The sequence below is a fragment of the Scatophagus argus genome, chromosome 13, assembly GCF_020382885.2.
Source record: "Scatophagus argus isolate fScaArg1 chromosome 13, fScaArg1.pri, whole genome shotgun sequence".
Lineage (NCBI taxonomy): Eukaryota > Metazoa > Chordata > Actinopteri > Scatophagidae > Scatophagus > Scatophagus argus.
The window spans coordinates 2,394,607-2,421,773 of NC_058505.1; the positions used below are offsets into that span (position 1 = coordinate 2,394,607).

Sequence of the window (27,167 nt, forward strand, 5' to 3'; positions counted from 1 at the left end):
GCTTTAGGTGCTCATAGATGGTAGATTCATATTTATCTTAATGAGAAGTAAAAAGAAAAGAAAATAAGAAGAGAGTAAGAAAGGGGATCTCATCTGTCTGCAGAGCTTAATGGCTACACCCTGGAAAAGCAGTCCAGGACAGAAAACAGTCAGCTTAAGCTGCAGCAAGTGAGGATGAGACCAAGGTGACTGTGGTAGCTGGAAGTCGACTTACAGGAATAATCCTGATAACATCTGGGGCGGCTTTAAGGTTGTGAGTGTGAAGACAGATGTTGGCCACCACCTCAGCTCATCGACCGCCTCAAATCTGCTGTTGCAACACGGGTGTGCCGTGTTTGCTCAAGGTCTGAGCTCGGAGTTTCACCACGGAGCACAACTTTCTGGCGGTGCTATTTGTCGGCCAACTTCCTCCTTTATCTGTCTCGCTCTGGTGGTGCTGGCAGTGGAGGAGAGAGCTGGGAACCAAGGAGAAGACTTTGAGGTGATAACAGAGCCGGAGATAAAACAGACAGAGGAAACGCACACACCACGAGCAGCAGCATGTTCAGACGGATGTGTTTGAGAGCTATTAGAGTCTGTCACAGTTGGCTTGTCATGGAGCTGGCACACACACACACACACACACACACACACACACACACACACAAGTCCCTGCACCTTGCACAATCCTAATTCTCACAAGTGTACACACACTAGCTGACGTACTCCCCGCTGTGGCAATCATGCACAGACACACGCTCGCTTCCTTCCTATGAGTCTCTCTATAATGGGACACACACAAACATGCACGCACACACACACACACACACACACACACACACACACGGGTCTGCCAGCCTTCTCAGGGAATCAAAGACAGCAGCAGCAGGTATTTTTGACGTGCAGACTTGAGCAATTTTCAAAGATAAGAACTGCGACTGAGTGGCTTCTCCACCATCTGAGTGGTGTGTGTGTGTGTGTGTGTGTGTGTCTGAGTGTGTGTGTGTGTTTCTGTGTGTGTGTGTGTGTGTGTGTCTGAGTGTGTGTGTGTGTGTGTCTGAGTGTGTGTGTGTGTTTCTGTGTGTGTGTGTGTGTATGTGTGTGTGTGTGTGTGTGTGTGTGTGTGACTGGCGGGGGGGGCACAAACACTTCTATCTCTGTAAATGTCACCTTGCGTCGCGGACGATGGACACCTGTGACCTTTTTATTGAGAATTTTTGGAATACGACTTCAACACGAGAAAGCGTTTATCTCTCCTGTAGGTGTACGCAGATTTGGCACCACAGAATGAAAAAAAACAACTTTTAGGCTATGATAAATGAGCGCAAGATGATTGAGACTAATTAAGTTTAAGAAGATAATTTGCCTCCTGTGCGTCGTCAGCGTTCCTCTCTCCTGTTGAAGGTACTGCTAATGTGATGTATGTATTATGAAGTTAAATCTTTAAACGCTGGCAGCAGCCAGTTGTACATACTGAAACCGTGAAACAAGCACAAACCCGTTTCCCTGTGGCACAAAACTCAGACGCTGTCACTTTGTCAGCTCCCCTCACAAAATGACCTGGTTAGGTTTAGGAAAAGATGAGTGACTCGACTCTTCCACTCCAGGATAATTGGTTTGGGATGGCGGACCCTCCACGAGGACAAGCAAACGGAGAGGGTGTAGGGCATAGTTTGACAAGGTTCATCTACCAAAAAAATTTTGCCTCAGGTTAGTGTTTCACAGCAGTCTCTGGTGATTCGCTGTGCCAGTTGGCTAGCTTAGCTGCTAAACATTTGGACAGTTTGTTGCCAGCTTGGCACCACAACAACATGACTATATAAATGAAACCCTGCGGCCCAAAGTTTATCCACACAAGAATATCAAGTAGGAGCTTGTGTCTGTTCACATGACAAGGAAGTGTAGCATCTGATCTAAGTCGGTGTTGTAAAATCTGAGCTTCCACAGGAAAATCTGTCGGCGGAAAGCAGAGGTGGTGGTGAGAGCAGCTTTGTCATCAAGCCAATAGAAAGGACTTTGATCAGACAGGAAGGCAGCTCTTTGATGCACAGTGGGCCAGCATGTCTTTTGGATGCAGCACCTCTGTGCTCCTACGACATGAAGGGAATGATTTCATATGCTTGAAACTTGAGGCCGGTGTTCTTATCTCGGAAAGAATTCAGCAGCAGAGTTAACTTCACAAGGTTACCGTCGATACAAGCAGTGAAAATATTTCTTTTCAGGAATGTATCCAAGTGTACCATGTAATGCAATGTCAGGCCATTTGTTGCCTTTATTCTTAAAACACATAGCAGCTTCATTCAGATCCTTTGATAGGACAGGTCTTGAACTGACTTGTTGGTCATTAATATCCTGCCTGGAGCACATATGTGTCATGCCTGGTGTTTTTGTTATGCTTTGTCTTTTGATTTGAGTCCACGTGCCATGTTTCATGTTTGTCTTGTCATGTGTTTCCATGTTTTATATTCAAGGGTTATGTCATGTCCTGTTTCATTTTGAAAGCGTCTCTTCCCCTGTGTGTCCCGTTTTCATGTAGCTTTGCTTTTGGTTTTGCTGATTGCTTTCTCCCTCCTAATGTGTGTCACCTGTGTCTCGTTGTCTTGTCTATTTAGTCCTTGTCTTCCCAGTCACCTGTGTCATAGCGTTGTATTGTCTTTTGTTTCATGCCAGGATAGCTTTTGTCTTGCCATGCCTCGCCATGCCTCACCATGAACTTTGCCTCAGTTTTTTTTTTTTTGAGTTTTGATTTTGTCAAATAAAGACATTTGCTCAGACCTCAGCCTCATCAGACTCTGCAACGGGGTTCTGCTTTTTCTGTGTCAGCGACGCCATACTTACCTGACAATATGCTTCTGTGACTTTTTCCCCCACTTTGTCCCAGTGCAGCCCCAACCTCCTCCATTTATAACCAGCAAGTCCTTCAAACAAGATGAAACACTGTTTGCAGTTCGCACAGAGAAGATCTTTGACTGGGATGAGCGAACACGAGGCCCAAAGAGTGAGGCCTGGAGATATGAAGGTCCCTTCTCTGCCCTGTAGGCCAGAGATGCAGCAGGGAACCTCGCACTGAGCAGAGAAGTTGGCGAGGGTAGGGAGAATAACACAGGGAGGAAGTTGCAGTCGCCCAGGTGGGAGAGGACAGGAGACTGGATGAGCAGCAACTGGACCACGTGAGGCAGGAGAAATCCAACAGAGGGAGGCGAGCTGCTGCTGCTGCTGCTGCTGCTGCAGACCGCTGACTGAAATGCCATCCAGTATGACGATTTTCATCACAGCGGAACTTGTGGGCTTTGTACAACCTGCTCTGGCAATACTTAACAATGGTGAAGCAGTGAGCGATAAAAAGACAGAATGGTTTGACAACGGACACAGAGAGAACAATGAAACCAGAGCGTGAGCAAGCGTGATAGGAAACGACAGACAGACAGAGTGACGAGTGAGCGTCCAGTCATCAGCATTTCAGATTCGCTCCTCCATGAGAAATCCAACCATCCATAATGCATCGCATGTGTCCTAGCAACAGCCGGGAACCTAGCAACAGGATCCTAGCAACAGGAACAAACTGCCGCCTCCTTGTTAGCCAGCCAATGGCGGAGCAGCGCGTCTGACACACGGCAGCCAATCAGGAGGAGCGGGGCAGTTAAGAGAGTGAAGTGGGTGTGTTTGCTGGTCGCACAGCTGATCAGACACACACACACACACGTATCCATCCAAACAAGACACACATTGTCAAACAGACACACATCAACAGCACACACTCAGAATTGTGGATGTTCTGCTGATGTGGTAAATTTGTCCACCCAATACTCACAATAGTATAAATAACGTTTATTTAACGTTTCCCAAAGGTCACTTGCCTCTAACAGAATCCAGTCAAACAGATGTTTGCATTGTATTTAGAATGTCGGACCAACATCTTGTCGTCACATACCGACGCTTCATCACGCCGTGGTTGGGTTCAGGAAGTGATCCATGGTGTTGCTTTGCTTTCACGCGGGACCCAAACTCCCGTCCCCACGGCTCAAACCCAACTTCCACTCGTCTTGGGACTGCAGACTGTAAACTACATCACGTTATGCTGTTGCTGTGATCATATTAGCACAGCTCGTATGTTTTGTGCTAATTTGTGCTGTTCGCTCTGCAAACTACACTCGTGCTCTAAAACTTCAGTCAATGTTTATGATTTTGTTTTTTTCCTTAAAAAAAATTTCAGTGACCAAATTTAAACAGTTGATTTTCATACCACTTGAAAGAGCTAGTTTGTTATTTAATTTATTTTTGCAGCATTTCAAATTGTGCTGCTGTCTTGTAAATGAGCAGATTCCTGGGAGCAAATAGGAGCGAATATTTTCTTCAGTGGTGTGTTTTCCTGTCGTGGTCACAGCTTTATCTCAGTGTGACATGGAGTGTGAAAAACTCAATCAGAACGACACGCTTACCAGTTAATACTGCGAATTCAGCTGCTGCACTTCACCGTCCGTCTCACTGAAGTACTGCATGGCTTTAAAGGGCTCTTCTATCTGTTCTCTCTCTATTGTTCTGCCGGCTACAGCTAATATCAGCCCTCCACTCTGAGGAGACTCTATACACCCCAGGGCAAAAAAAAAAGAGAAGGGGAGAAAAAAAAAAAGCTCCATCTTTAACTTTAAATGAGCTGTAATGGCGTCGGGGGCCCTTTTCCCAGATCCAATATGGCCTCGCATCCTGCAGCCACACGGGAGGCTTTTCAATTCCCGAGGCCAAAGGTGCGAGTATTATCTGGAGATTCATTCCCTGGACTTAAATGGAAGAATGGAGAGTGAGGCTTAACTCACCTGGCTTTTTGTGAGCTTGACGCAGCTCATTCTTCATTCACCGCGAGGCAATCTTCAAACCAGGAGAGGAGGAGGAGGAGGAGGAGGAAGACGACGAAGGCTGCCTTTTAGTCACGATGGCTCCCCCATCGCCGGGATAAGCAGAGGTTTTTTTGTGATGTGATTTACCAACTTGATGTGTTGTGTGATGAAAGTCGAGGACGTCGTTCATTTTCAGGCTCAGTGACATCATCTGAAGTCTTGAAAAACCTAAAAGCTTTTGCTTTAAGACTGGACAACACAGACGGAAACTGCAGTTTGGCTGGTGTACTGAAGCACAGTGTGTGTGTGTGTGTGTGTGTGTGTGTGTGTGTGTGTGTGTGTGTGTGTGTGTGTGGGCAGACAGCACTGTGAACACAATCTGAGAGCACCGAGTCCCTCGACAGGTGATCTCCAGCTGTGCACACGAGCAAATAAAGAAAACCAGATGCTGCATCGGTGCAGGCCAACACGAGGGTGAGCGACTCACCTCCGACTCTTTAAAGAAGTAATTAAATGGAACTTTCTGTTGACATGACACGCAGTCACCCAGGATCACATTTGGACTTCTGGATATTTAATATTTCAACCTTTTCTCTCACCGAGGTGGGTTGAATCTGAATTGCAAATCTCTGCGGGTCGCCAACGGCTGCCATTTCGAAGCGAGTCTGCGTGTCCGGATGTGAGTTTCAGAGGGGGAGAGCGAGCTCACACAGATGACAGCGAAATGAAAGCCTGTCTGGGTCAGATGATGGCCAGCAAAACGCATTCATCTGAGAGAACATGCCTGCTTGATACATACAAGAGGTCCTGTGCTGTATTGGAGGTGGAGATGGATGAGGACATCACATCTGACGATTCCTAAAACAAGAAAAGGCACAGTCACAATTCATTTCAGCCGACGTCAAAGCGATGGAGGCGCTGACCGCTGGCTGGCTGATATAACAACATCAAAGTCAGGGTAATAACTACCTGAGTCAAATATAAATACCCAGTATGTATTCATCTTCAACTGGACGGAGAGACACAGCACACCGGAGTGTCTGCATGTCCCATCCGGCCTGAGAAGGCCAGAAACTCATCTCCACTTCCTGACACGATGACTTGGACTTGGTTAATTGTTAGAAGCCAGTTTTCCACATAGTTTAAACATCTTCAGCTGGTTTGTCTGTCACTCGTCCTGTTTTCCACCCAAATCCAGCGCGTGGGCAGCAGGAGAGCAAATCCTTTTTTTTTTATTTATTTATTTCTTTGACGTGTTGTCAAAATAAGTGTTGCTTGGTGGCTGGATGTCTGCCGAACACCAAACTTCCTGTCTCACTTCTCCTTTTCCTCTCCCACTCGTCCTCCCTCTCATATCTCGCACCTTTACACCTTTTCACAGCACCTATCTCCTACTTTCTCTGCATCAATTTTCCACTTCCCTGCAAACGTTCTCCCCTTTTTTTGAGTCACGCCTCTCTTTCTTTATCAATGTCTTCCCTCTTCCCTCTTTCTCTCTCTCCTGTCTTCTCCATCCTTAATTTCCCCTTTTGCTCCTGTTCTCTCCGCTCCCTTTATCGAGTTCAGTTTTGATTCAGTTTGTTTTATTGGCATGAAGACTGGAGTCCTGCCAAATCAGTTCAATAAAAATAACACAGAATACCTACAACATAACAATACATTTCCCTCCCTACCTCTTTTCCCCTTTTGTCACACCTTGTCATGTTTTGCTCACCCCCACACTCTCTCTCTCTCTCTCTCTCACACACACACTCACACACACAGACACACACACACACACACACACTCACTCACACACACACACACTGCCTCCTTGCTCTCTCAGGATTTCTTTCTCCATCACTGCTCAGATTAATCAGCAGCTTCCTGCCAGTGTCTGACAGTTTTCCCCTAGTTGGCCGGCCTCCAAATCAGACAGTGTTAGACGCCAGCTTCCTGTCCTGTCTGTCTGCCTGTCTGTATGATTGTCTGTCTGTCTGATTTATCCCAATTGGCCATAAGATGTCACTGCAGTTCCTTTGTATTGACTTGCATTCTAAGTCTGAGTGTTGGACGAAGGCGGGACGCTTGTCTCGTTTTTAATTTGTTTATTCTGTAGTTTGGTTCTGTTAAGTTTGGCTCGGTGGCCTTTATTACGACATGCTGGGACTCACCAGCAGATTTTATTTTACTGCACATACATACATATTTTTCAGTAAAATAAAAGTCTTTGGGGCTTTGTTGACAATAACACAAGTACAGAATATCACCATCTTAATACCAAACTCTTTGTCCAGATTTGCTCAGCTGTGGTATCTCATCAGAATCTCAGCCAGCTTCTTCCGGCTGTGTGGCCAACGTGTCCGAGGTCATCACGCCGGCTTCTACATTCAACTCAGTCTTGCAGTAAGTCAGTGAAGTCTAATCCAGGTCTCTGGAAGACCTGAGATCCCAGACCTGAAACCCACCTTAATGTCCGACAAGCGCCTCCTGGTGTGGAGGTGCCAAAGTCTTTCTCACGCTCTGTTTTCTCATGGCCCATTTGTATGATTCATCCTGGCTCACTTTTCTCTTCAGCAGCTGCAGTTTTTCAGTCTCCTTCGAGTGCAGCCATTTAAAACGGGCAGCCTTTACACACGGTTGGCTCAGTACTTCTTTTGCTGCCTTAAATGCTTCGACTTCCTGTAGGAAGTTACCTCCTCTCTGACTTTTACTCTCTCCTCCTCTAAATTAATATTTTTCCTGCTTTTCTTTCTCTTTCACTTTCCACCTATTTAATTTGGTATCACATTAAGGCTCGGGAGAAGAAAGTTAATTACGCAGGATTTTGAATTATGAATTGCGTTACAGTTTGGTAACATATTGCCTCATTTCTCACGGCAGACTGAAGCTGCGATGAGATTTCTCCTCAGTTACTTTGCAGGTATCAAAGGTGCCATGTTCAGTGGGATCTTTTATATGAGCTGAATTTTATATTAACTTGATATCATCTTTTGTGAAAGCCCACATGACAGATGAAGGGCTTCATTCCAAAATGCAATATTATATGAATTAATTATGGGGGGAGAAAAAATCTGAAATTCCTCAGTATTTCTCACTTAGCAGCTATAATAAGGCTGTCTTTAACGGCAGCTGTTCTTGTAGGATTTGAGTTTTTTTCATAATAATACAGTCCGTACAACACTAGTAAAGTAATATAAGTTTACTACATTTCGGTTCCTCGTGCTATCAGTCATTTTTATGATACTAGGTGTGATTCTTTAATGTCTTATTTTGTGTTCATGTTGTCATACATGAAATCAATAATAATCTGCGTCAAATTAAAAAGTTGAGCGAGTGTTGGTCTTTAACAGCAAAGTCCTCCCTCACGTCTTGGCACACAGTCACAGCGACGTTTCATCGCTTTTCCCTTCGCTTCGACCTCAGAGCATCAACACGCTGGAGTCCGCTTTTAAAGGGTCAGTTCAACAAACTAAAACTTTTTCACAAATCGCTTGTGTTGTGTAAGTGTGCAGGCAGGACCTCATACATAAAACAGACCTACGATCAGCGGTTTTTATAAAACCTGTGTGGATATGATCTCATCTCTAAGCAAAGTATAAACCTGACAAAAGTGATTCCCCTGCTGGTGGTGTTGGGGTACTGCATCTTAGGACACATTTGCGCAGGTTTGTGGTGAACTTTGCTTGAGCTTTATGGGCAATGCAATAGTCATTATCAATTAAAAATATGACAAATTAATTGTCAGACTGTTTATTCACACAACCAAACTGCCTGTTTGGCTTTGTTTGTTTTGCTCAGCTTCAGTCTCCTCTGCAATCATTGTGATCACTTCTTCCAAAAAATCAGATTTATCTCCTTTGGCCCTCAGCTATCTCAGAATAAATCGTGATCACACGACAGGTGCTGTCAGCGTAAGCTGACTCAAATCTTATAGATCACAGATGTGGAAGTTACAACCTGCTGAAGGATATTCATGCTTCAGCTAGTCCTCAGTCCACAATCAATTTGTACATATTATTACAAAAACGTAGATGACTTCTAGTAAATATGGATGGATTTATGTGGAGATCAGACTCCACATTTACACACCATACTGTCCCTGACCTCCCCTCCCCTCCCTCCCTCTCTCTCTCTCTCTCTCCCTCTCTCTCTCTCTCCCAGTCATTTACATTTATATTGAATTAGATGCCGAGGTGGAGAGCGAGTGGAGGCAGCCGAGACTGATTATAATGGGAGATTACGGGACGACTGCACCACCATTATGTCGTGTAATTACAAAGAGAGAGCGAGAGAGTGAGCGAGTGAGGAGGACGAGACCCTCAGACGCCCAGATGTCAGGATCTATTTCATTTAGGGAAATAATGTCTCTCTGCTTTCCCCTCCATCTATCCTACCTGTAAATGCTGTAGAGAGCTGACTTCTCCCCTCTCTTCACCCGTTTCTATGGGTCACAATTCATTTGAGACAAATACCAAACAAGGCATTAAGGAGGGTCCCCATCAGACGATTTACTGTATGTCTCAAACCGCTTTATGGTTTCATTTGACTGCATCGATCTGGTGTCGTAATGCATGCAGGATTACTGGTCATGCACCCGAGAAAAAAACGAATGGCTTCACCATAACGTAAAGCCTACTGCAATAGACCATCTACGTTTTCCTTTACGAAGTGCCGTAGTTTATAGACTGTACACGAAGTGATTTCCTGTATTTCAGGTGGTGCAATCGCCAGGGACGTATTGGTCAATTAACAGGAATAACAGAGAGCACAAATCATGCATGTGTCGATAAAAGCGTTTAAGTCACGGTGAAATGACAAATGGCTTTTTGGTGGAAAAAACCCGACCAATAGAACAAATTCACGAACAATCGACAACCCAACAACTCTCTCATCATATCAAAATGAACTCTGCCTTCTTTATGAACCCATACAAGCACAACACATTCTTTGAGGAACACAAAGTCCTGGATCAGGACAGACGAGAGGCGCTGCATCCCAATCGCCAGAATAAATGAACATTTTTGGACTGTAACATTCAGTTGTGTGTTGTTTGTCTTGCAGATCTGGCTGTAGGAGCCAAAGGAAAAATCTTCTGGACGTGTCGGTTCAAAAAATCTGATTTTGTTGCTGCAAAAAGGTCACTCACAACACCCGGTTTGCTTGTTGAAGCAGGCTCGGCCTCAAACCACTGAGCCCTCCACCTCCTGATAAGCTCAAACACATGTAATCTGAACATGATATGACGCTCGCATGATAAACACTATCACACGTGTGTCATACCATGTTCAGACTGAGGTCCTCCAGGTGAGGGGATTTCAGGAGTTGACATGTCACAGCTCCAAAATAAAAGCACAGGCGAGAGCTTTTGGTGCTTTGTAGATGAACTGCAGCGTTTTGAGCACAGTTCTGTAGTGGAGCCAGTGGAGGAGGGTGAAAGGGACGGGACTCCACTGTTTTTTGACCTTGCAAAAGCTTTGCTTCAGCATTTTGATCCAACAGGGGACAGGATAAAGTCTGCTAAAATACAAAGAGCTGCAGGAGGAAATGAAGGGTAGGGATGACTTTGTTCAGGTTAGGAAGTGTGGTGAAATTATTGCACTTTTGAGTTTTTTGAGATGTGATTTAATTGGCTAATTTATTTCTCAGGTCAACATGTCCTGTTTCAATAGGAAATTTGTCAAGTTAAAGGCACAGCTTGGATGAATGTGGCCAAATGCACCGCTGATTTTGTCTCGTCAATGTCCGTCCCTCATCACTCAGTCCTTTTCTGTTGCGCTTTGCTGTTCGCAGGTGAAGGAGATCAGTGAAGCACCTGAGTCTGAGTGGAGCCGCATTTTAGCAGTGAAACAGCGGACTCAAATTTACACTCGTAATTGCTTTTCTATACCTTTCAGGTTGGAGCTTTGCCTGTCGTGCCACCCACAGTCGCCTCCAACTTGTGATGCTGTCACGCTCTGCATAAGAGATTCAACGCTCATTATAGAAAATGAAGGGGAGGCTGTCGGCACCACGGCTGGTCTGGCTGTTATATAAGGCTTTTGAAATGCAGTTAAAGTGATAAAGTGAAACCATGTCTGCACCATGTGAGGTTTTGGTGCCCCTCGTGGGACCATGTACTCAGTGGTGTTTTTACTCTCACTGTCCAAACATACTGCAGACTCATAAATCATCCACACCAGTGAAATCAGTCCAGTTATAAAAGAGTTTTTCAGAATGCCATCAGAGACTGTGAACGTTGTCGAATACGAAGCATCCATGAGTATTAAGTAAATGGGTTGTAGCTGCTGGTCTTCCTGTGTAGTAAGGAAAACTTCTTCTTCTTTTTTTCCTGCATTCATGATTTAACTCTTTCCCTTCAGACACACCCAGCTCAGACGCTCAGATCCTCTGACCACAAGATGGCAGCACTGATCACAGAAAGCCCTTCAGGTACTTGAGATGCACAGGTTGTTTTATCTATTAGTGTCTGCAAGTCTGACGCACGGTGGGAACGTTGAGGAAAATTAAAAGTTGTTGGACACATAGAGGGAATATTAGCTGACTGATTCCAGGAGCCAAAGGACATCAATGACAAAAGGTGATTGATTTAATTTACTAAATGGGCATGAGAAAAACACTTTCTATGTCACAGAAGAACCAAATCAAATGTCTTCTTTCTCACCTGAGTGAAAAACAGGGATGTGAGGGGTTACATCTCTGAGTAGAAGCAGAGAAAATATTTGTGACACACTTTCATCTTCTTCCAAGGTGCACAGAGAGAGAGAAATAGTCTGAAGAGGTCAAAACCACAGAGGTTAAGTTTGTATATTTGAACATTTGCACAGTAAGTCTCACAGTACCTTCACATTTCTAAGGAGATGTAATGATATCGTTACTCAGACGTGGAGGATATCTTCCACCCCTGGTGACAAAACCAGGTATCTTAAGCTGAAACAAGATCTTTTCCTGACACCAACCGGGTGATTTATCTGCCTGAACATAATCAGACCCCAGGCACAATGCTGTCACCACATAAAATTTGAATATAAAGTCTGTCAAATAAAATTTGAACACATCCTGGGTACCCAGAAATGTTCACCGCCAGCATTTATTCTGGCGACTGATTGGACACTATTTTGACAACTTATTTATGACGCAAGCGCATCTCAGCTTGTGGCCTTTGGGGTCATTTAGTCTTTAATTTATGATTTTAATGGTGTTATTGATCTCTTTATCCATGCCACAGGCTGTGGAGGAATACACTGTACAACGTCTCACTGACCTCTCATTTAAATTAATGGCTGTACAAGATCACGTGTTGTTCATATGTACTCAGCTCATAATCTGCTCCCAAACATCATCCAAAAACAAACTAGCAAAGCAAATGAGCAAAAGTGCCATTAAGTTCTCTCAGGCTCCTGATATCTTAATTAAAGATTACAGAAGTATTGTTGAATTTTCATCACTGCGATGATATTTTCACAAAATTACGTCCGTCAAAATGACATTAACCCCCCCCAAAAGAAAACAATCTTCCTCATATTACTTCTCAAATTAATACGTATATGTGATTTTGTGATATTTCATTAACCTCCCCGGTGAGAGCTCAGAGGTTAGGATCAGAAAGAGAGCAGCAGCCAAACAGATTTTTATGGTTTTGATTTTCTCTGTTTGAGGTGTAATAAAAACACCCATTTGAACAGTCAGGATCAATTAGGACAATAACAACATCATTAAGCCAGATAGCTCTGATGTCTGAGAGTGAAGTGTGAGGAGTTGGCAGGCATCATTATCGTTACCAAAGTGATAAAACACTCATCCTGTGAAAAGCTGATAATCGAGGACCTTTTAAAATGTTTGTGAACTGAGGTGACTCAATGGCTCCACTCAGTGTTCGACTTATGCTACCGACATTTTGTGTGCTCGTGTTTGAACTGGATGCATTTATGGTTTGAGTGTGAGAAAGCATTTGTACAGAGGGCTTATGGTCATAGCAGCCAATACACACAGACAGACGGGTGGATTCATTTAACAAATATGACCTACAAAATAATCAGAGCGATGCATCACAGATCAACAGATAATAATCATTTGAAAAAGAGACAGAATAAATAAGGATAGGCAGATGGGTAAACATCTAAACGTAATTAGTTATTGCAGCAATGGATGCTAGATAATTTAGCAAAGAAAAACAAAAATGTATTGAATATTAAAAGGCGATTTGGAAAAATAAGTGATAGTGCATTAAATAATTCATGCAGCGTGCAAATAGACACTACTCAAATACAAACATGACCGTTACTGTTGAAATTCTACTTTTATTTTGAAGGTGGCTTTAACTTCCCGGAATTAGGTTTAGTTCGCGTGCAGCTTCCATTGCAGATTTCTTCAAGTATTACATCCGGTTTGGTGAGATCTTGTCGAAATTTCACCTGCGCATGTTTTCTCCTTTGGCTTCGTAGCTAACGTTACGCCGTGTCCAGGTATGAGCGCAGTTATTCCTCGGATAGAGCAGCTGTCTGCGAGAGTTGTTCGGGTTTTGGGGTGCAACCCTGGACCGATGACCCTGCAGGGAACCAACACTTACCTGGTCGGCACTGGGGAAAGGTGACAGTAGCCAAGCTAATGTTAGCTTTAGTAACATTCGCATAATGAAGCCACTGACGTTTTCCCTTGATCAAAAATGTTACGTGGTGCGGGAAGCCCACATTACGCCCCGTGTTAGCTCATTGGAAAAGGACGCCACGCCAAACTCCTTTCACATTTTTCGAAATTCAGAATTTCTTTGCTTGTAGACTAAAATACACACGCATGGATCGAGACTCAAAATGTATCCTGGATTGCCAAGACCCACTGGTCATTTCGGCATATCTAAAATATAACTAGTCTTTATAATATGCGTTACGATTTAAAATTATTTGGCTCACTTTAAACGTATTCTGTTAGCAGCCTTATTTGAACACAATACAAAAACACTGAACCCAAAAATCCTAATGCAATATAGAGTATATGGGCTATGTTTGTGTTTTGCAAAGTCAAATAAAACTAAACTACCATATATGAATACGTCAGCACATTTTGTGTATATGAATACCAGTGATGGAGTATAACTAAATACATTTATTCAAGTGCTGTAATCAAGAACAGTTTTCAGGTACTTGTAGTTTATTAAAGTATTTCCATTTTCTGCTACTTATATCTCTACTCCACCACTACACTTTGTGGCAAACGTTATGCTTTTTCCTCCACTACATTTATTTGAAAACTTTAGTTACAAGTTGCAGATTGCATGTGGAATCAAAGCCACAATGGTGCATTTCTAAATTAATTTATTAAATTTTTGTTTTTCGTAATAATAATCGTGAAAAAGCTGAATATCTGGTCCAGTAATCGGTCGACCCACTGGTACCAGTCGGTTTGGCCAGCTTTCACTTTTACCAAAAAAATATTTCAGCATGATATTTTGACTATTGACCCCAGTGTGTCTTTTGGGTACTTTTTACAACACTGATGAATACAGATAGCTACTGTCAGGGCCTTGAATGTGCACAGCGTGTGAAACGTGTGACTGTATTCCAGGCGTGTGCTGATAGACGCTGGGGAACCTGCTGTGCCTGAATACATCAGCAGTCTGAAACAGGCACTGCGGATGTTCAACACCAGCATCCAGGAGATCATCATCACGCATTGGCATCTTGACCACACAGGCGGAGTGGAAGACATCTGCAGGGACATCACTGGTGAGGACAGAATGTGTGCAACAAGTTTGATCAGTCTTAAAATGCAATTAAGAAAACTTTAAGGGGTCAGTTCAGTTTTAGGTCACAGTAATAAAATAATCCCGTTTTCAGTGGCTCAGGATGTGATTGTCACAATAGTAAAACTGTACAGGTCAGAAAAAACAGAGAATGATAATCGCTTATGTAATCACTGATCGATCAGTCCAGTATTCCTCTGCTCTCCTTCCTTTCCAGGTTCTGAGATCCAAGTCAGCAAACTGCCTCGTTCCAGCCAAGTCAGAGAGACGGCCGGAAACAAAAGCTTTACTTACCTAAAAGATGGAGACGTCGTGGAGACGGAGGGGGCCACGCTCAAGTCAGTTCAGTTGACCTACAAGTTGACTTTTTCCAGCCTTATGGGAAACATAAAGAGCAATCAAAGACATGCTGTAAATAATATGCACCAGAGGGACATCATTCAAACTAATACATGGCCTCTCTCAGCATGAAAATGTACATGAAAATATTTTCAGAAAGAGCGTGTGCCAGAGTAACTACAAAATGCGTCTTCCAGTCAGAGCCGTGTTTAATTCGTCTTTTCTCAGAGTGCTGTTCACCCCGGGCCACACTGACGACCACATGGCCTTGCTGCTGGAGGAGGAGCGGGCGCTCTTCTCTGGAGACTGCATCCTGGGCGAAGGCACGGCCGTGTTTGAGGATCTCCACGACTACATGAAGTCTCTGAAGGTCCTGCTGGACTCTCAGGCCGACCTCATCTACCCTGGTCAGTAGAGCCGGGTGTTGTTTCAGAAATTACGATACCAGTAGAGTACTTCATTTCATGCCTTACATTACTACTCAACTTGAGGGCCAACATGTCAGTGCAAGCATTCAGTTGTGTACGGGCACGTGGCATAGCCATACTTCCTGTGGCGTCTCAGCACCTTGAAGTGCCAGCTTCTTCACATACACTAAGCCTTACTTGACTGAAGAAACGTCCTCTGTCCTGATTGGCTCTGACTGAAAACCTGAGAACACGCCATGGTAACAACTTGTCGGTCACAAGGTGGCTGCTGGCTTTATGGTCTATTATGGGGCCATTATTTACAAAATAAACATCATGCTGTATTGAAGACCACTTGAACCTGGTGACTGAGACCATAAGCTCATTAGGAAACTGTTGGCTGATGTCATAGACCAGGTGAGAAGCAGGCTCATTTTCTTATAAGCTTACATACAATCAGACCTCTTTTTGATGCTGGTGGAGTCGCCCCCTGCTGGATATTAGAAGGACTGCTATAGAAATTAAAGCTTGATTAAACCTAATGATCATTTAAAGTGATAACACTCAGCTTTTGTGTTCTCTGTGCAGGTCATGGACCGCTGGTTCAGGATGCTGGCTCTAAGATCAGACACTACATCAGCCACCGGGACGAAAGAGAGCAGCAGATCCTGGCAGCCATTCAGGATGGAGCAGGAAAGCCTTTCTCCTCCATGGAGCTCGTCAAGATCGTGTATAAGGTCTGGACAAAACCTCTGTTACTTTGACGTTACTTTGTAGCCTGTAGCCGAGGGCCGACTAGGACCGGCCGTACGGTACACCAGTACATTTGGACTGTTGTAAAATATAGTCCCCGCAGCTCTGGATAACCTTGTCAGATGCTCTGCTTGTTTTTGTTCTGAGGAAAATGACAGAAGCTTCTCACCAATGTTTTTCCCAGGACACCCCTGAATACCTGCACCAAGCCGCTAATGTGAACCTGGTCCACCACTTAAAGAAACTGGAGAAAGAAGGCAAGATCAGCCTGGGTACGTCCTCTGTTAGTGCATCTGCAAAAAAATATCTGATATCTGATCATAACAGTTTGCATGTTTCAAAGGATCCGTTAAACCCAAATAGACACATCTGACAGATAGTTCTTGTGTTATGTGGCATTAAGGTTACAGGTCCATGGAAATGATTGCATGTGTTTGGTGAATTTAGGCTTTGCACTTTCTGACTGTTCAAAACAAACTTTGTTTTTCCTCAGTGAACGAATCTTCACAGAACGTCAAATGGAAGAGTAACCTGTGATGTCCACAGAGACGGAGAAGAAACGCACCAGTTGACCCTCTGAAATCCATGTGGTCGACAGCTGATGATTTCTAGAACATGATCACCGTTCCGCATGGTGTGTGTGTGTGTGTGTGTGATCGAATCGCTCAGATGTGCTGATTGACAGATGTGAGTGAACAATCAGGGATGGTATTCACACTTGTTACCTTGGATGTTTGCTGACTCAGAGTACACAGAGTAAGACCAATGATGGCAGTCACCAGGATTAAACTACAACCTGCGCCAGAGTTCACAAAGCCAACATTTGCCTGAAGGTCAGCTGAATTTTGCCCGTGGCAGAATGGAGGATCAGCCCCACCCTGTGATGTCACAAATGTGCCACAGTGACCTGTTCTTGCCTGAATCAAATGGCCTAAATTCCCAAATCCTGCTGCCTCTGCTGCAAGTTGCAGACTCTACCTCAGTGTGGTCTGCCAGACAAGATTTTGTCAAAGTTATCTTAAAGTGTGTGCTTATGATTTCAGTAGTACACACAGTACTGCAAGTTCTATAGTAATATACATTATGTACAGCACACATTATAGCGTGTGTCACTGAGTTTGCTTAAATGGGTCAAGCCTTGAGGGTGACTGATCTGGAAATGTTCTGGTAAAGAAGTTCTGCTTGTTGAGTATTTGTCACGCACATGTTCCTGGTGTGTGTTCACTCTGTCTCGGGATGGGGTTTTACTTTCATACTGGACAGGCTTGTCGTGGACGTCTGTTGTGTTGTGAAGGCACACCTGTGGAGCTGCACTGGGTCAGTAGGTTGAAGGACTAAGGCTGAGAGTAGAGTTGGGGAATTAAATCCAATTCGGTGACTGTTGAATGTGACGTATGCTTTCACATGACGAGATAAATATTTCTGCCTGATTCCTGTGTATTTTGTAATATCTCAGTCTTGATAATTAATCTGCACAGACTTTCTGTCAGCCACTAGGTGGCAGTGTGACCTAATTAATGTTAACAGGAGACAATAAGTAACATTTAAATTATGCTTATAATATTGCAACACACGCAGACATTACAAATGTGCTCAGTTTGTTGAGAACAATGCGTGTAAAGTGTTTGTTAAATATCATTGAATGATGAACAGAGGCCTGCTGTGTCTTTTCATTTATTTGGACATGAATGAGAATTGTTGTGCGTTTATGATAATTAGCAGTTAATACAGAGGGATAGTTATGTTGATGTTTACAGCTTTTAACAGCTGAATATAGTCATGATGAGCAAATACTCCGGTTACTACTCATAAGATCATTGTCGTGAACCTTTGACCTGTGTTGACCTTCAGCGAGTCTCTTCTGTTTTCATGCTGACTAACAGTTTGGATGCAGTTTGACTGTTAGGGGACTTTTTTCATCCATACTGGAAGAGCTTTCTCTTTTGTCTCAGTGGGTTTTCACCTTAAGTCATGTGCTGTTATTGTGCTGTTAACCCCAACCCTGCCTTTAAACATGTGGTCAGGAGCTACTGCTTAAAATTAGCCTTGTGAGGAACATCTGGTAATTTAAAGTATTTCTGTCGATCAGGAACAGCAAACCACTCACTCAAAATTACTTGTAAAACATTCAGGGAATACATTAAGGCCGTATTGGGTGTAACATTAGCATTAGAAACACATATTAATATAGAAAGAGGAAGGCGCATAAGCAATAACAGGACCGGATAGTATTATTACAATGTGTGAAAATATCTTAGGAAATAAAGACACAAAAAGTTCCCTCAAATGTTTATACGGTCACTGCAGAGATCCCACATTAAAATCGCTGTAAAATACACGTATGTGACGTGAAACGGCGCTGCAATAAAAGCACAGAAAAGTAGTGTGTGGTCACTTTTAACAAGTGGGGACAACATACTTTCAATAAGTCGTTATGGGAATGCGATACTTTGTGTTTTGTCGGACTGTATTGCACGTGAGCCCCTTCGTCACAACAAACGGATCGAACGGCGCACGAGAACGCGTCCTAAAGGCGACGGAGTTTGTCTGTCAGAGAATATTAGAGCTGCAGACACACTCGGCTCTGCGGGGTGCTAATGAGATGAGCGGAGCTGCTGGTGGAGGAGGAGGAGAGGGAGGCGGAGGTGCGGTGGTGGTGGGGGGGGTCTACTGGTAGAGCTAAACAGCCGAGGAGCCTCTGAGCCAGAGGAACATGGCGGCTCCGGCCCTGGACGCCACTGCTGCCGCTCCGTCCCGCTGACCCGACACCTCACCGACAACACCGAGAGACGCATCCCGCACCGCACGCAGCCGTGGTTGTTCAACTCTCAGGTAAGTCCCCCCCCACACACACACACCCCCTCTCCTCCTTCCCTCCCTCGCCCTCACATACACACACACTCCCTGCACACTCCTTCCATCCCACCCCGCAGAAATAAAACACGCAACGCTAATACTCCTGCCGGGGCTTGTTTTAAAGTGTCGTTTATATCGAGGTTATCGTACTTTATGCTGCGTTTGTTTGCTCTTAAGAGCGCCGTCACGTTATCGTTATCATACTTGTGTGTTGTAATAAAAAATATACCACAGGGTTAACTAGTGGAGTCGGGAACTAACGTTAGACTCGACCGGTATGTGTCGAGCAGGTTGATTTTATTCAGTGCCCGCTGTGTTCCAGCCTCTTCAATGAACTGTTAGCGGGCGTCCATATGGAGACTTGTCGCTTGGACTTAGCTGTCAGCATCTAAGCGGGTTTCAAGGCGAAATTCTTGCTAGCTAGACGGATAAAAAATATGCTACTTTCTGTGGGTTATCTGTCAGATCCGCTGTCAGGTCTCCCGGCTTTGTTTTTTTTTAAGTAAACGCTGGTATGCTGGTGTTTGTTTAACGTGTTCAAACATTGTGCGATAGCTGCACAAATATGCCAAACAGGACTTTGCTGTTTAACTTTGACAGTTAAAATGCCTTCCTGATCAGCAAAGGCGACAACTGCGGGCTGAGGAGAACCGTGAAGCCGTCACGGACGTTAGCTAGTTAACGGACAGTCGTGTTCGCTGCTGTCAAAGTAGGATTTCACGAGACAAAAATTAAAATTTCGCTTTGTTTTTTCCAAAGTGTTTATGCGACTGTGGTAAACATTGGAGTTTCACAGTGAAAATTCAGACTTTTATGCCCAGTTGATGTTGCTCGGACTTCCTCAATAAAGTCGAGCGTCGGTTGGAATAAATATGACCGCACAGGTTCCGTTTTCGTTTCTTTCAAAATAAAACACATTTTTAAAATAGTTTTTGCGCTTTAATTCCTTAAATTTACTTGTATGTTAAATTGCGGATTCTTTGTTAGGTAAAGATGTAGTTTTGAACTTACTACCATGTTACTGTGATGACGCTGTCAAGATGAATTTTAAATCAAATGTAGTATTTAGGTAAAATCTGCCTACATAGTTACAGTTTAATAAATAGCAACTGAGGACAAGCAGTCGGTCTGCGTAATCCCAGCCCAGCATTCATCATAACAACATCTCACTGGAGTGATTTTGGTATTCTTGTAGCTGTTTTGTTTTTGGCTTGTATTTTGAAGAGTGAATCAGCCGGTAAATAAGCAAACAAATATACAAAGTGAATAAAAAAATGACCCTTTAAAAGTGGAAATTATTCTGAAATACTCTGCTTCCTGGGCCACAGTAACCACTTTGTGCGTGTCCCAGCAGTACGTACTAGTAGGATGACAGTTTGAGAGGAGGTGTAAGGCTGTGACTTTACATGCTGCCTGAGTGTAATAGAACAGAATAGAAATACGGTGCATTTTAAACCTGTCTGGGTGGGCCTTTGCCAGTGCAGGTTCAGGAATTTGTCTTTATTTACTTTTGTGCTGGTATGTTAAGGTACAGAACCTGTAAGTTTGCCTTCGTGACTGGTGCCATCTGACTTTTCTAGATGTGTTATCTTTGAGGGCTGGATTCAGGTGTTGTTTTTTTTTGTCTCTTTTAGAGCTTATTTGCTCTTTCCTGCACCACAAAGTGAACTTTGAAAACGATTGCAACATGTGCACTAGGTTGTCGGGTTCTGTGACAGACCGTTCCTGTAATCTGTTTCGATTTTTTTCCTTTCTTAAGTTTTTTTTCATGCTGTTTATGCATCTACACAGCTCAGCAACATGATTTGGTTCTATCTTGGTTTTGTTACCGCTTCATTCTAATGTGGTCAAGTCCCTGCTAATGTACCAGACTAGTGATTTGCCTGTTTTCTAATTCAACACTTCAGTGCCACAACTACCTTATAGCACTGTAGCAAGAGTGCAGGAATGTATTTAAGACCAAGATCTTAACATGAGGTTGGCAGTTTGCCCAGTGAGGGATCCTTAGTAGCTTGAATGCACTAAACCACGTGAGGGCTCAAATAATGCCCTGACCAATGACAACAGCCGCAGCAGCAAGAGGAGGAGGAGGAGGAGGAGGAGGAAGGGCAGAGGCTTGACTGTGCAGCTCTCCATAGCAGGTTGGTTTTCTATCCTCAGCCTGTAAATCCACACCAAAGAAACACACACGCTTATCATGAGAGTCTCGCTCTGACAGAAGTTTTTAAAATTTCCTGTTTCTGTTGCAGAAATAACCTTTGTTATTAATATGTCACCGTGTTTCATTAGTGATTTGAATCAGGCTCCTGTTAGTCATCAGAATCAGAGAGAAAGAAGGTCTTTTCACACGATGGTAGCAGCAGCATAATGGAAACTTCTCCAAAATGTGAAACCTGATGCACCGGCGTGTAATGTTGTTTTACTTGGCTGCTGCAGCGAACAAAGTACACACTGGCTGTGTTTATGGATCTAGATATTTGCTGTAGTAATGAAATTAGACAGCACTGACATTGTCAAGCATTCAGGTGTGACCTGAGCATTTCTTGGTGAGATACAGAACAGAACGCAACAGCTGCATCCTCCATGAGCAAGCAAGTCTGCAAATGTTTCAGAGCCTGCTTTCAAACCCATAGGGGATACTCAAAAGCTGATTTTTGTGTGTGTGTGTGTGTGTGTGTGTTTTCCAGATTGTTCATTTTTTAAAAAATGTTTGGTCCTGATTCCCACTCTGGTGGTTCATCTTTATGGTATTTGCCAAAGTGTGCATGTGTGGGTCTGTGCTTTTCAACTGTGTTTGTTTATGTCTGCCTCTTCTCACTGCCATCAACTTATCTCTCTATCTCTCTCTCTCTCTCTCTCTCTCTCTCTCTCTCTCTCACACACACACACACACACACACACACACTCACACTCTGCCACCTGGCTTTCTGTCACGTAGCAGAGACAGTCGTCTTCCAGGTCTGATCCTCCTGAGACCAAGTGCTCTAATTAACCAGCAACACACACACACACACACATGCAAATGCACAGCCATGCCATGACTCTGAAAGCCTCCTGCAGTGCCTGAACTTCATAATTACTGTAATATTCACTCAGCAATATTTATCTAGAGGATGTGCTTCCATTATGTATGACAGGAGCAGGTTCCCTCTCTAAACTGCAGTGCAGATATTGTATATGTAGTACTTTTGTTTTTGTAATTTGCATGTTCTAATTGTCCCATAATGGACATTTTTAGAAAACGTCCGCCCCATATTGCACTGGTCTGTGAGGCTCATGATGATTAGCGCAGAGGATTCTGTGCCTTTCAGATAAAGCTTATTTGTTGATCTCCAGTCATAATTTAAAGCACGCGAGACGCACCGAACAAAACACGGAGGTTTTATTTTTGGTTCTCTCATTCTTCAAAAATAGCACCGCTCATGGGCAGACAAGGTGTTTCTGCTGAGATGGAGCTACACCTTGGAAGGTGTGTGCACTCGCTTTAGATACATCAGAAACGCTTCAGTCACTCATACTGAGAGTGACAGTTTCATATAACAGAGTGAGCAAGATGCTGGCACATGCTGAGTCAAAAGATTCAAATCCAGGCAATGTAAAAGCTTTTAATTAAAAGTAGTCTGTGGTACAGCACGAGATACGTTTAGGATAAAGGCTAAAAGCTGATTCGCCATGTTAAGATTCATTTCTGTGTAAGAAAACCAGCAGCGTGACACACATCACATCAGTTGTCTTAAGTAATATGTTTTAAGGACTGAAGAGTGTAGAAATTTGAGGATTATATATCAAAGTAACATTAGGTGAAACTGGTATTTCGTGCAGTTTGGCGCCGCCACAGTTTCCAAGTGAAATTCTACTGTCGTAAATCGAGAGAGATGAACTTTATTGATGCCACAGCAGGGAAGTTCACTTGTCATGGCAGCTCACAATAACAGAATAGAGTGCAGAACAGTTTCAAAAATAAAAAGAGTTATAAGTTAACAGTTTTAAAGTAATAGAAAGTGTCTGTAACAATAATATAATGTATGCTCTGACTACAAACAGAACAGCAGCGTCACGCCCTGAAAACTTAACGTTTTGAAGTGAATGTGGGTTTTTTTGGACACGTAGCTGTCAAAGTTTGAGTTGCATTCGCTGCAGTGTGTAGGCTGATATTTTATAATATCGTACAAAACGGGGTTCACTGCCAGAATCAATGACTCCTCAATTTCCAAAGCATCCAGCCGGCATTGTTGTTTTTTTGGCCGATCATATGATGTTACAGGTTAAGGTTCAGCAAAGATGAACGCGCCACCACGTAGATGTGATGTGACTTCTTATTTTAGGAACTTCACCCGCCTTCTGACTCTCACGTCTGTTGTGTTGTTTGAGTATCTGACCTTGATGGGACCTGAAAGGCAGCATAACATTAAACCCCTTTTGTGCATCTTAAACATTAAACTGCTTTGATAAGGAAAAATAAAACCAAATGTGTACAGTCAGCTTTGGATTAGTCTGCTGGACCTTCCTATGTACAAACTGTAATGAAAGTTGTGCAGGGTTGAAGCAGCAGACCTTGGAGCCAAGTGTAGCAGGTTGCATAACAAGTGCTAATTTGGTTAGCTGGAGTTGACGGCGGCTGTAATTCTCCAGCACAGCAGAGCTGAATTAGAGAGAGAGAGAGAGTCCACAGGCCTCCAGCCAGATAATACAAGCTAATAGCATAACAAGCTTTTGCAGAACAAATGTGGGCTGTGGCCAGAGCTAATTGTGGTGCTCATCACTGCTTTTTGGCTGCAGGATGCTGGTGCTAAGATGACAGCAAGGCGACTGAGTAGTCAAAGAAGTCCTGTTGTGGTTGTCGCTGCCAGAACTCATGGCAGTGCCTAAATCTGATAGTCCGGTTCTCTGCCTGATCCCACTTTCACACTGCAGTTTGTCACCTGAAATTCTGCAGGCAAACTGTGGATGTTTCGCTGTAAGTTATTCAGTTTGTTGCATCAGGAACTACTGAGAGGATGGCAAACTGACAACTTGTCGCTTTTTCACAGTCAGAGCAGCTTCGAGACTGAAACGGCCACGTTTGTTTATGTTTTGATCCAGCACGTGTGCGGCCGGAGGACTGATCTTTGAATCAGTGTTCGCAGTCTGAAGGTGAAGATGTGTTTTACGTGTTTACCTTTGCTCTTGAGATCACTGATGGGTTGTTTTGCAGACGGAGTGTGGCCGTACAGTAAATCAGCTCTGAGCTCAGTGTAGCTGAGGATCTCTGAGTTACCACTGAGCTGCTTAGTAACACAAATTAATCACAGTCAGGAAGTAGGCCGACTCTCTGCATGTCTCTCATTGAGTTTCTGTGGCTCTTACTCTTCCCTCTCTTTGTGTCTTACACAGACAGTGTGTGTGTGTTTGGTTATGAAAGTCAATCGCAGTCTCATATGCAAGTAATTAACAGTGAAGCCTCCATCACTTAACCTCACAGTTAGGTCTCAAACACAAACCGTTAGTAATGTGTGCATATCAGTTTGTTTGTGTTTCTTGGAGTTTTATTAACTTTTCAAATCGGTCTTCAGGAATTTATATTTTTGTTCAGTCTCATAAATGACAAAGAAAAGCAGCAAAACCTGACATTCAAGAAGCTGGAGCTAACAGACGTTTGACATTTTTGCTGAAAAAAAATCATTGAAATGAATATCAGAGTAGTTTGCGACTAATTTTCTTTCGAGGGACTAATCGCATAATAATTGCAGCAGCTTCAGACAGATGTTGATGTGGTCCTTGGCTGTCAGTATCACAGCTCACAGTGAAGTTTTAAAGTTTCCCCCTTCGTGGTTCTGCCTGCCGTCCGTCAAACACGGACTCTGACACGAGCTCTTCTGGTGTAAAGATCCACAAACACCTGCTGAATTAAAAACCACTCTTTGACATTGTTTGTGACTGCACAAGTGGATGACTAATTGTTTTCCGTTGGACTTGATCACACAGCAAACTCCCTTGAGGTATAATAATTAAGTTATTTGCATTTCCCTCCCCGTTTTGTAGCTGTAAATCTGTCTCCAGAAGCCCATTCTGAGCTGAAAGGTTTTTTGGCTGAGCTTCTTACATTTGGAAACATAATAATTTTTTTTTCTTTTTGCTTACAATGGTCTTTATTTAAGTTCCACTAACCAGTTTTTCAGGAGCTTCTGCCTACATCTCCTACATCTGCAGAATATGTGAATCCTGAAAAACTGAAAAAAGTCAAAACTGACAGCTCTTTGCTACAACTCAATCACAGCCACAGAAAGAACATTTGTACTTGTGCAATTCACAAAGCAGTTGCGTAGAGATCAGCTGTCCGTCCCTCCTACACTCACACTCACACACACACACACGCGCACACACACACACACACACACACACAGGCACATGTACACATATGCAGCTATCTCTCGCTGGTGGCAGGTGTGTCTTGAAGTGTTGTGTGGTTTGAGTCCACTGTGTCCAGCTGACTAAGAGGGCGGCTGTCTCACCCATGCACACATACACACACACACGCACACACACAAACACACACATACACTCAGTAACAACACACACAGCAGGGGAAGAGCCAGCAGATGTTTCGGATTTGGCCACTGACCAAAAAAAACCCACTTCTTCTTTTACTACTTTTCATTTGGTGCTCTTGATTACAGTAACCCCTCCCACGCCGACACACACACACACGCACACACATACTCACACACTCACACTGCGTGCTAGCTAAAGATGGCAACTTTTCTTCTGCTGTATATCATGGCAGGGATTGACCACTTCATTGCACACATCACTACTGTTATGCCGTTTTTAGGAGTCGGTTTTCAGAGCTGAACTGTTTGTGATGCAAATTCTCCAGTCAGGGACAATTAAAACCATTGTAGAGGAAGTTTTTTCTTAATGCACATAAAAACGTATGAAAAATCCTTGTGATGCATGGTAGAATCCCTGGAAAAGAAACCCAGCTGTGGTTGGGCTGCCTGTGTTCTAGTGGACCATCCTGAAAACACGTCAGTCATACGTAGATGCTGACATACAGTAGCGGGGATGTGGTGACCCGAGCTGCGCGTGCGATGCTGGGAAACAGGACAGTAGATTATTGTAACGAGTGACTTGCATCAGCACGCTGCCAGTTACCCATCAGGCAGTGGCTCAAGGAAGAAGTTCTCGTGTGGATCTTTGACACTGAATCTGCGTAAACTTTTTATATGACTCAATGAGACGGGCACTGACAGCAAGAGCCCTAAGATAATTATGGTGGCGATTTCAAGTTCATTGGACAGACTGGGAAGGACCATCCTTGGTCAGGCATTTAGGTGAAAGTCTTACTCAGAATCACGTACAGCTTCAGTTAAACACATTAACAACCAGAAATAGCAGCAAGTAGGGTCAAAGTCACAGTAACCTTTCTCACAAAACATTTCTAAGACATTAAGAGGGAAGAAGAGGTGGGAGAGAGGATGTGATTCACTGAGCAGAACATGTGACGTGTAATATTTCCTGAAAAGATGAGTCTTCACCCGATTACATAAGATGACACGGGGACAACAACACAGGCCGACTTGACTGCCTTTGCTCGAGGGCACAACGGCAAGACATGCGATCGGTAACATTTCAGTGGAGACCCAGTTTGTCTGCAACATGAAAATAAAACCTGAACATGTGAACTGCACAATGCTTCTTCTTGTGAGATTCGAGCAGGTTTCTGCATCGGCAGAGCAATGAACCCGAAGCCAGTGGGAACTCAGTGAACCTGGACCAGCACCATGCTGGCCCAGGTCAGCGTCGCAGTGTGCAAAAGGCCTCAAAACTCTCTGAATCGTCCTCCCAGGCAGGGTCAGTGTCTGGGAAAAGCAGCAGGTTTTCTTGTTATTGTGGGCAACACTGAGACTTCCAGCATAAGCAGAGGATGATGTTTAAGGTGAACTTCTGCTGAATGATTTTACATTTTAAAAAACTCAACACGTGTTTGTCGAACGCTTCCATTCATTTGATCCTGGGTGTGGTCCCCGGTTGTACTTGATGAGTGATCCACTCCTGTGGTGTGGTGAAGTGTCTCACTCAGCAGTACTTCAACCCTGGAAACTTTAAATCCACTTCAGCGTTTCATCATTATCTATAAATGCATAAATCCATTCAGCATGAAAGGGCGAGTCCATCAAAGTGAGTTTACGTGTCTTGGAAAGCACCCTGTTGACATCAGTCATCTCAGCTTGGGTTTGGAGAGTAAACATCTTTACCAGAAAGCCTGCGCTGACACCTTCTCGTGAAAATCCTCCTGAT

General features: G+C 43.7%; 2 protein-coding genes across 6 annotated transcripts in view; both read left to right on the forward strand.

Annotated features, from left to right (window-relative positions):
- Positions 1-13,151: 13,151 nt before the first annotated feature.
- On the forward strand, positions 13,152-17,686 carry lactb2 (lactamase, beta 2). The gene is made up of 7 exons (XM_046408893.1): positions 13,152-13,382; positions 14,355-14,515; positions 14,750-14,870; positions 15,100-15,278; positions 15,867-16,015; positions 16,216-16,303; positions 16,525-17,686. Exons 1-7 carry the CDS (start codon positions 13,261-13,263, stop codon positions 16,566-16,568), a joined length of 864 nt encoding a protein of 287 aa, XP_046264849.1. The 5' UTR covers positions 13,152-13,260; the 3' UTR covers positions 16,569-17,686.
- A 997-nt stretch (positions 17,687-18,683) lies between these two features.
- LOC124069605 (nuclear receptor coactivator 2-like) overlaps positions 18,684-27,167 on the forward strand; it is a 44,725-nt gene continuing 36,241 nt past the window's right edge. For 4 of the 5 annotated variants that reach the window (XM_046408877.1, XM_046408882.1, XM_046408881.1 and 1 more), the window contains exon 1: positions 18,684-18,863. The gene's annotated coding sequence lies outside the window, so the exon portion shown is untranslated. Of the gene's footprint in view, positions 18,864-21,000; positions 21,029-27,167 lie in introns of those variants that run through there. The other variant, XM_046408879.1, reaches the window with a different exon arrangement.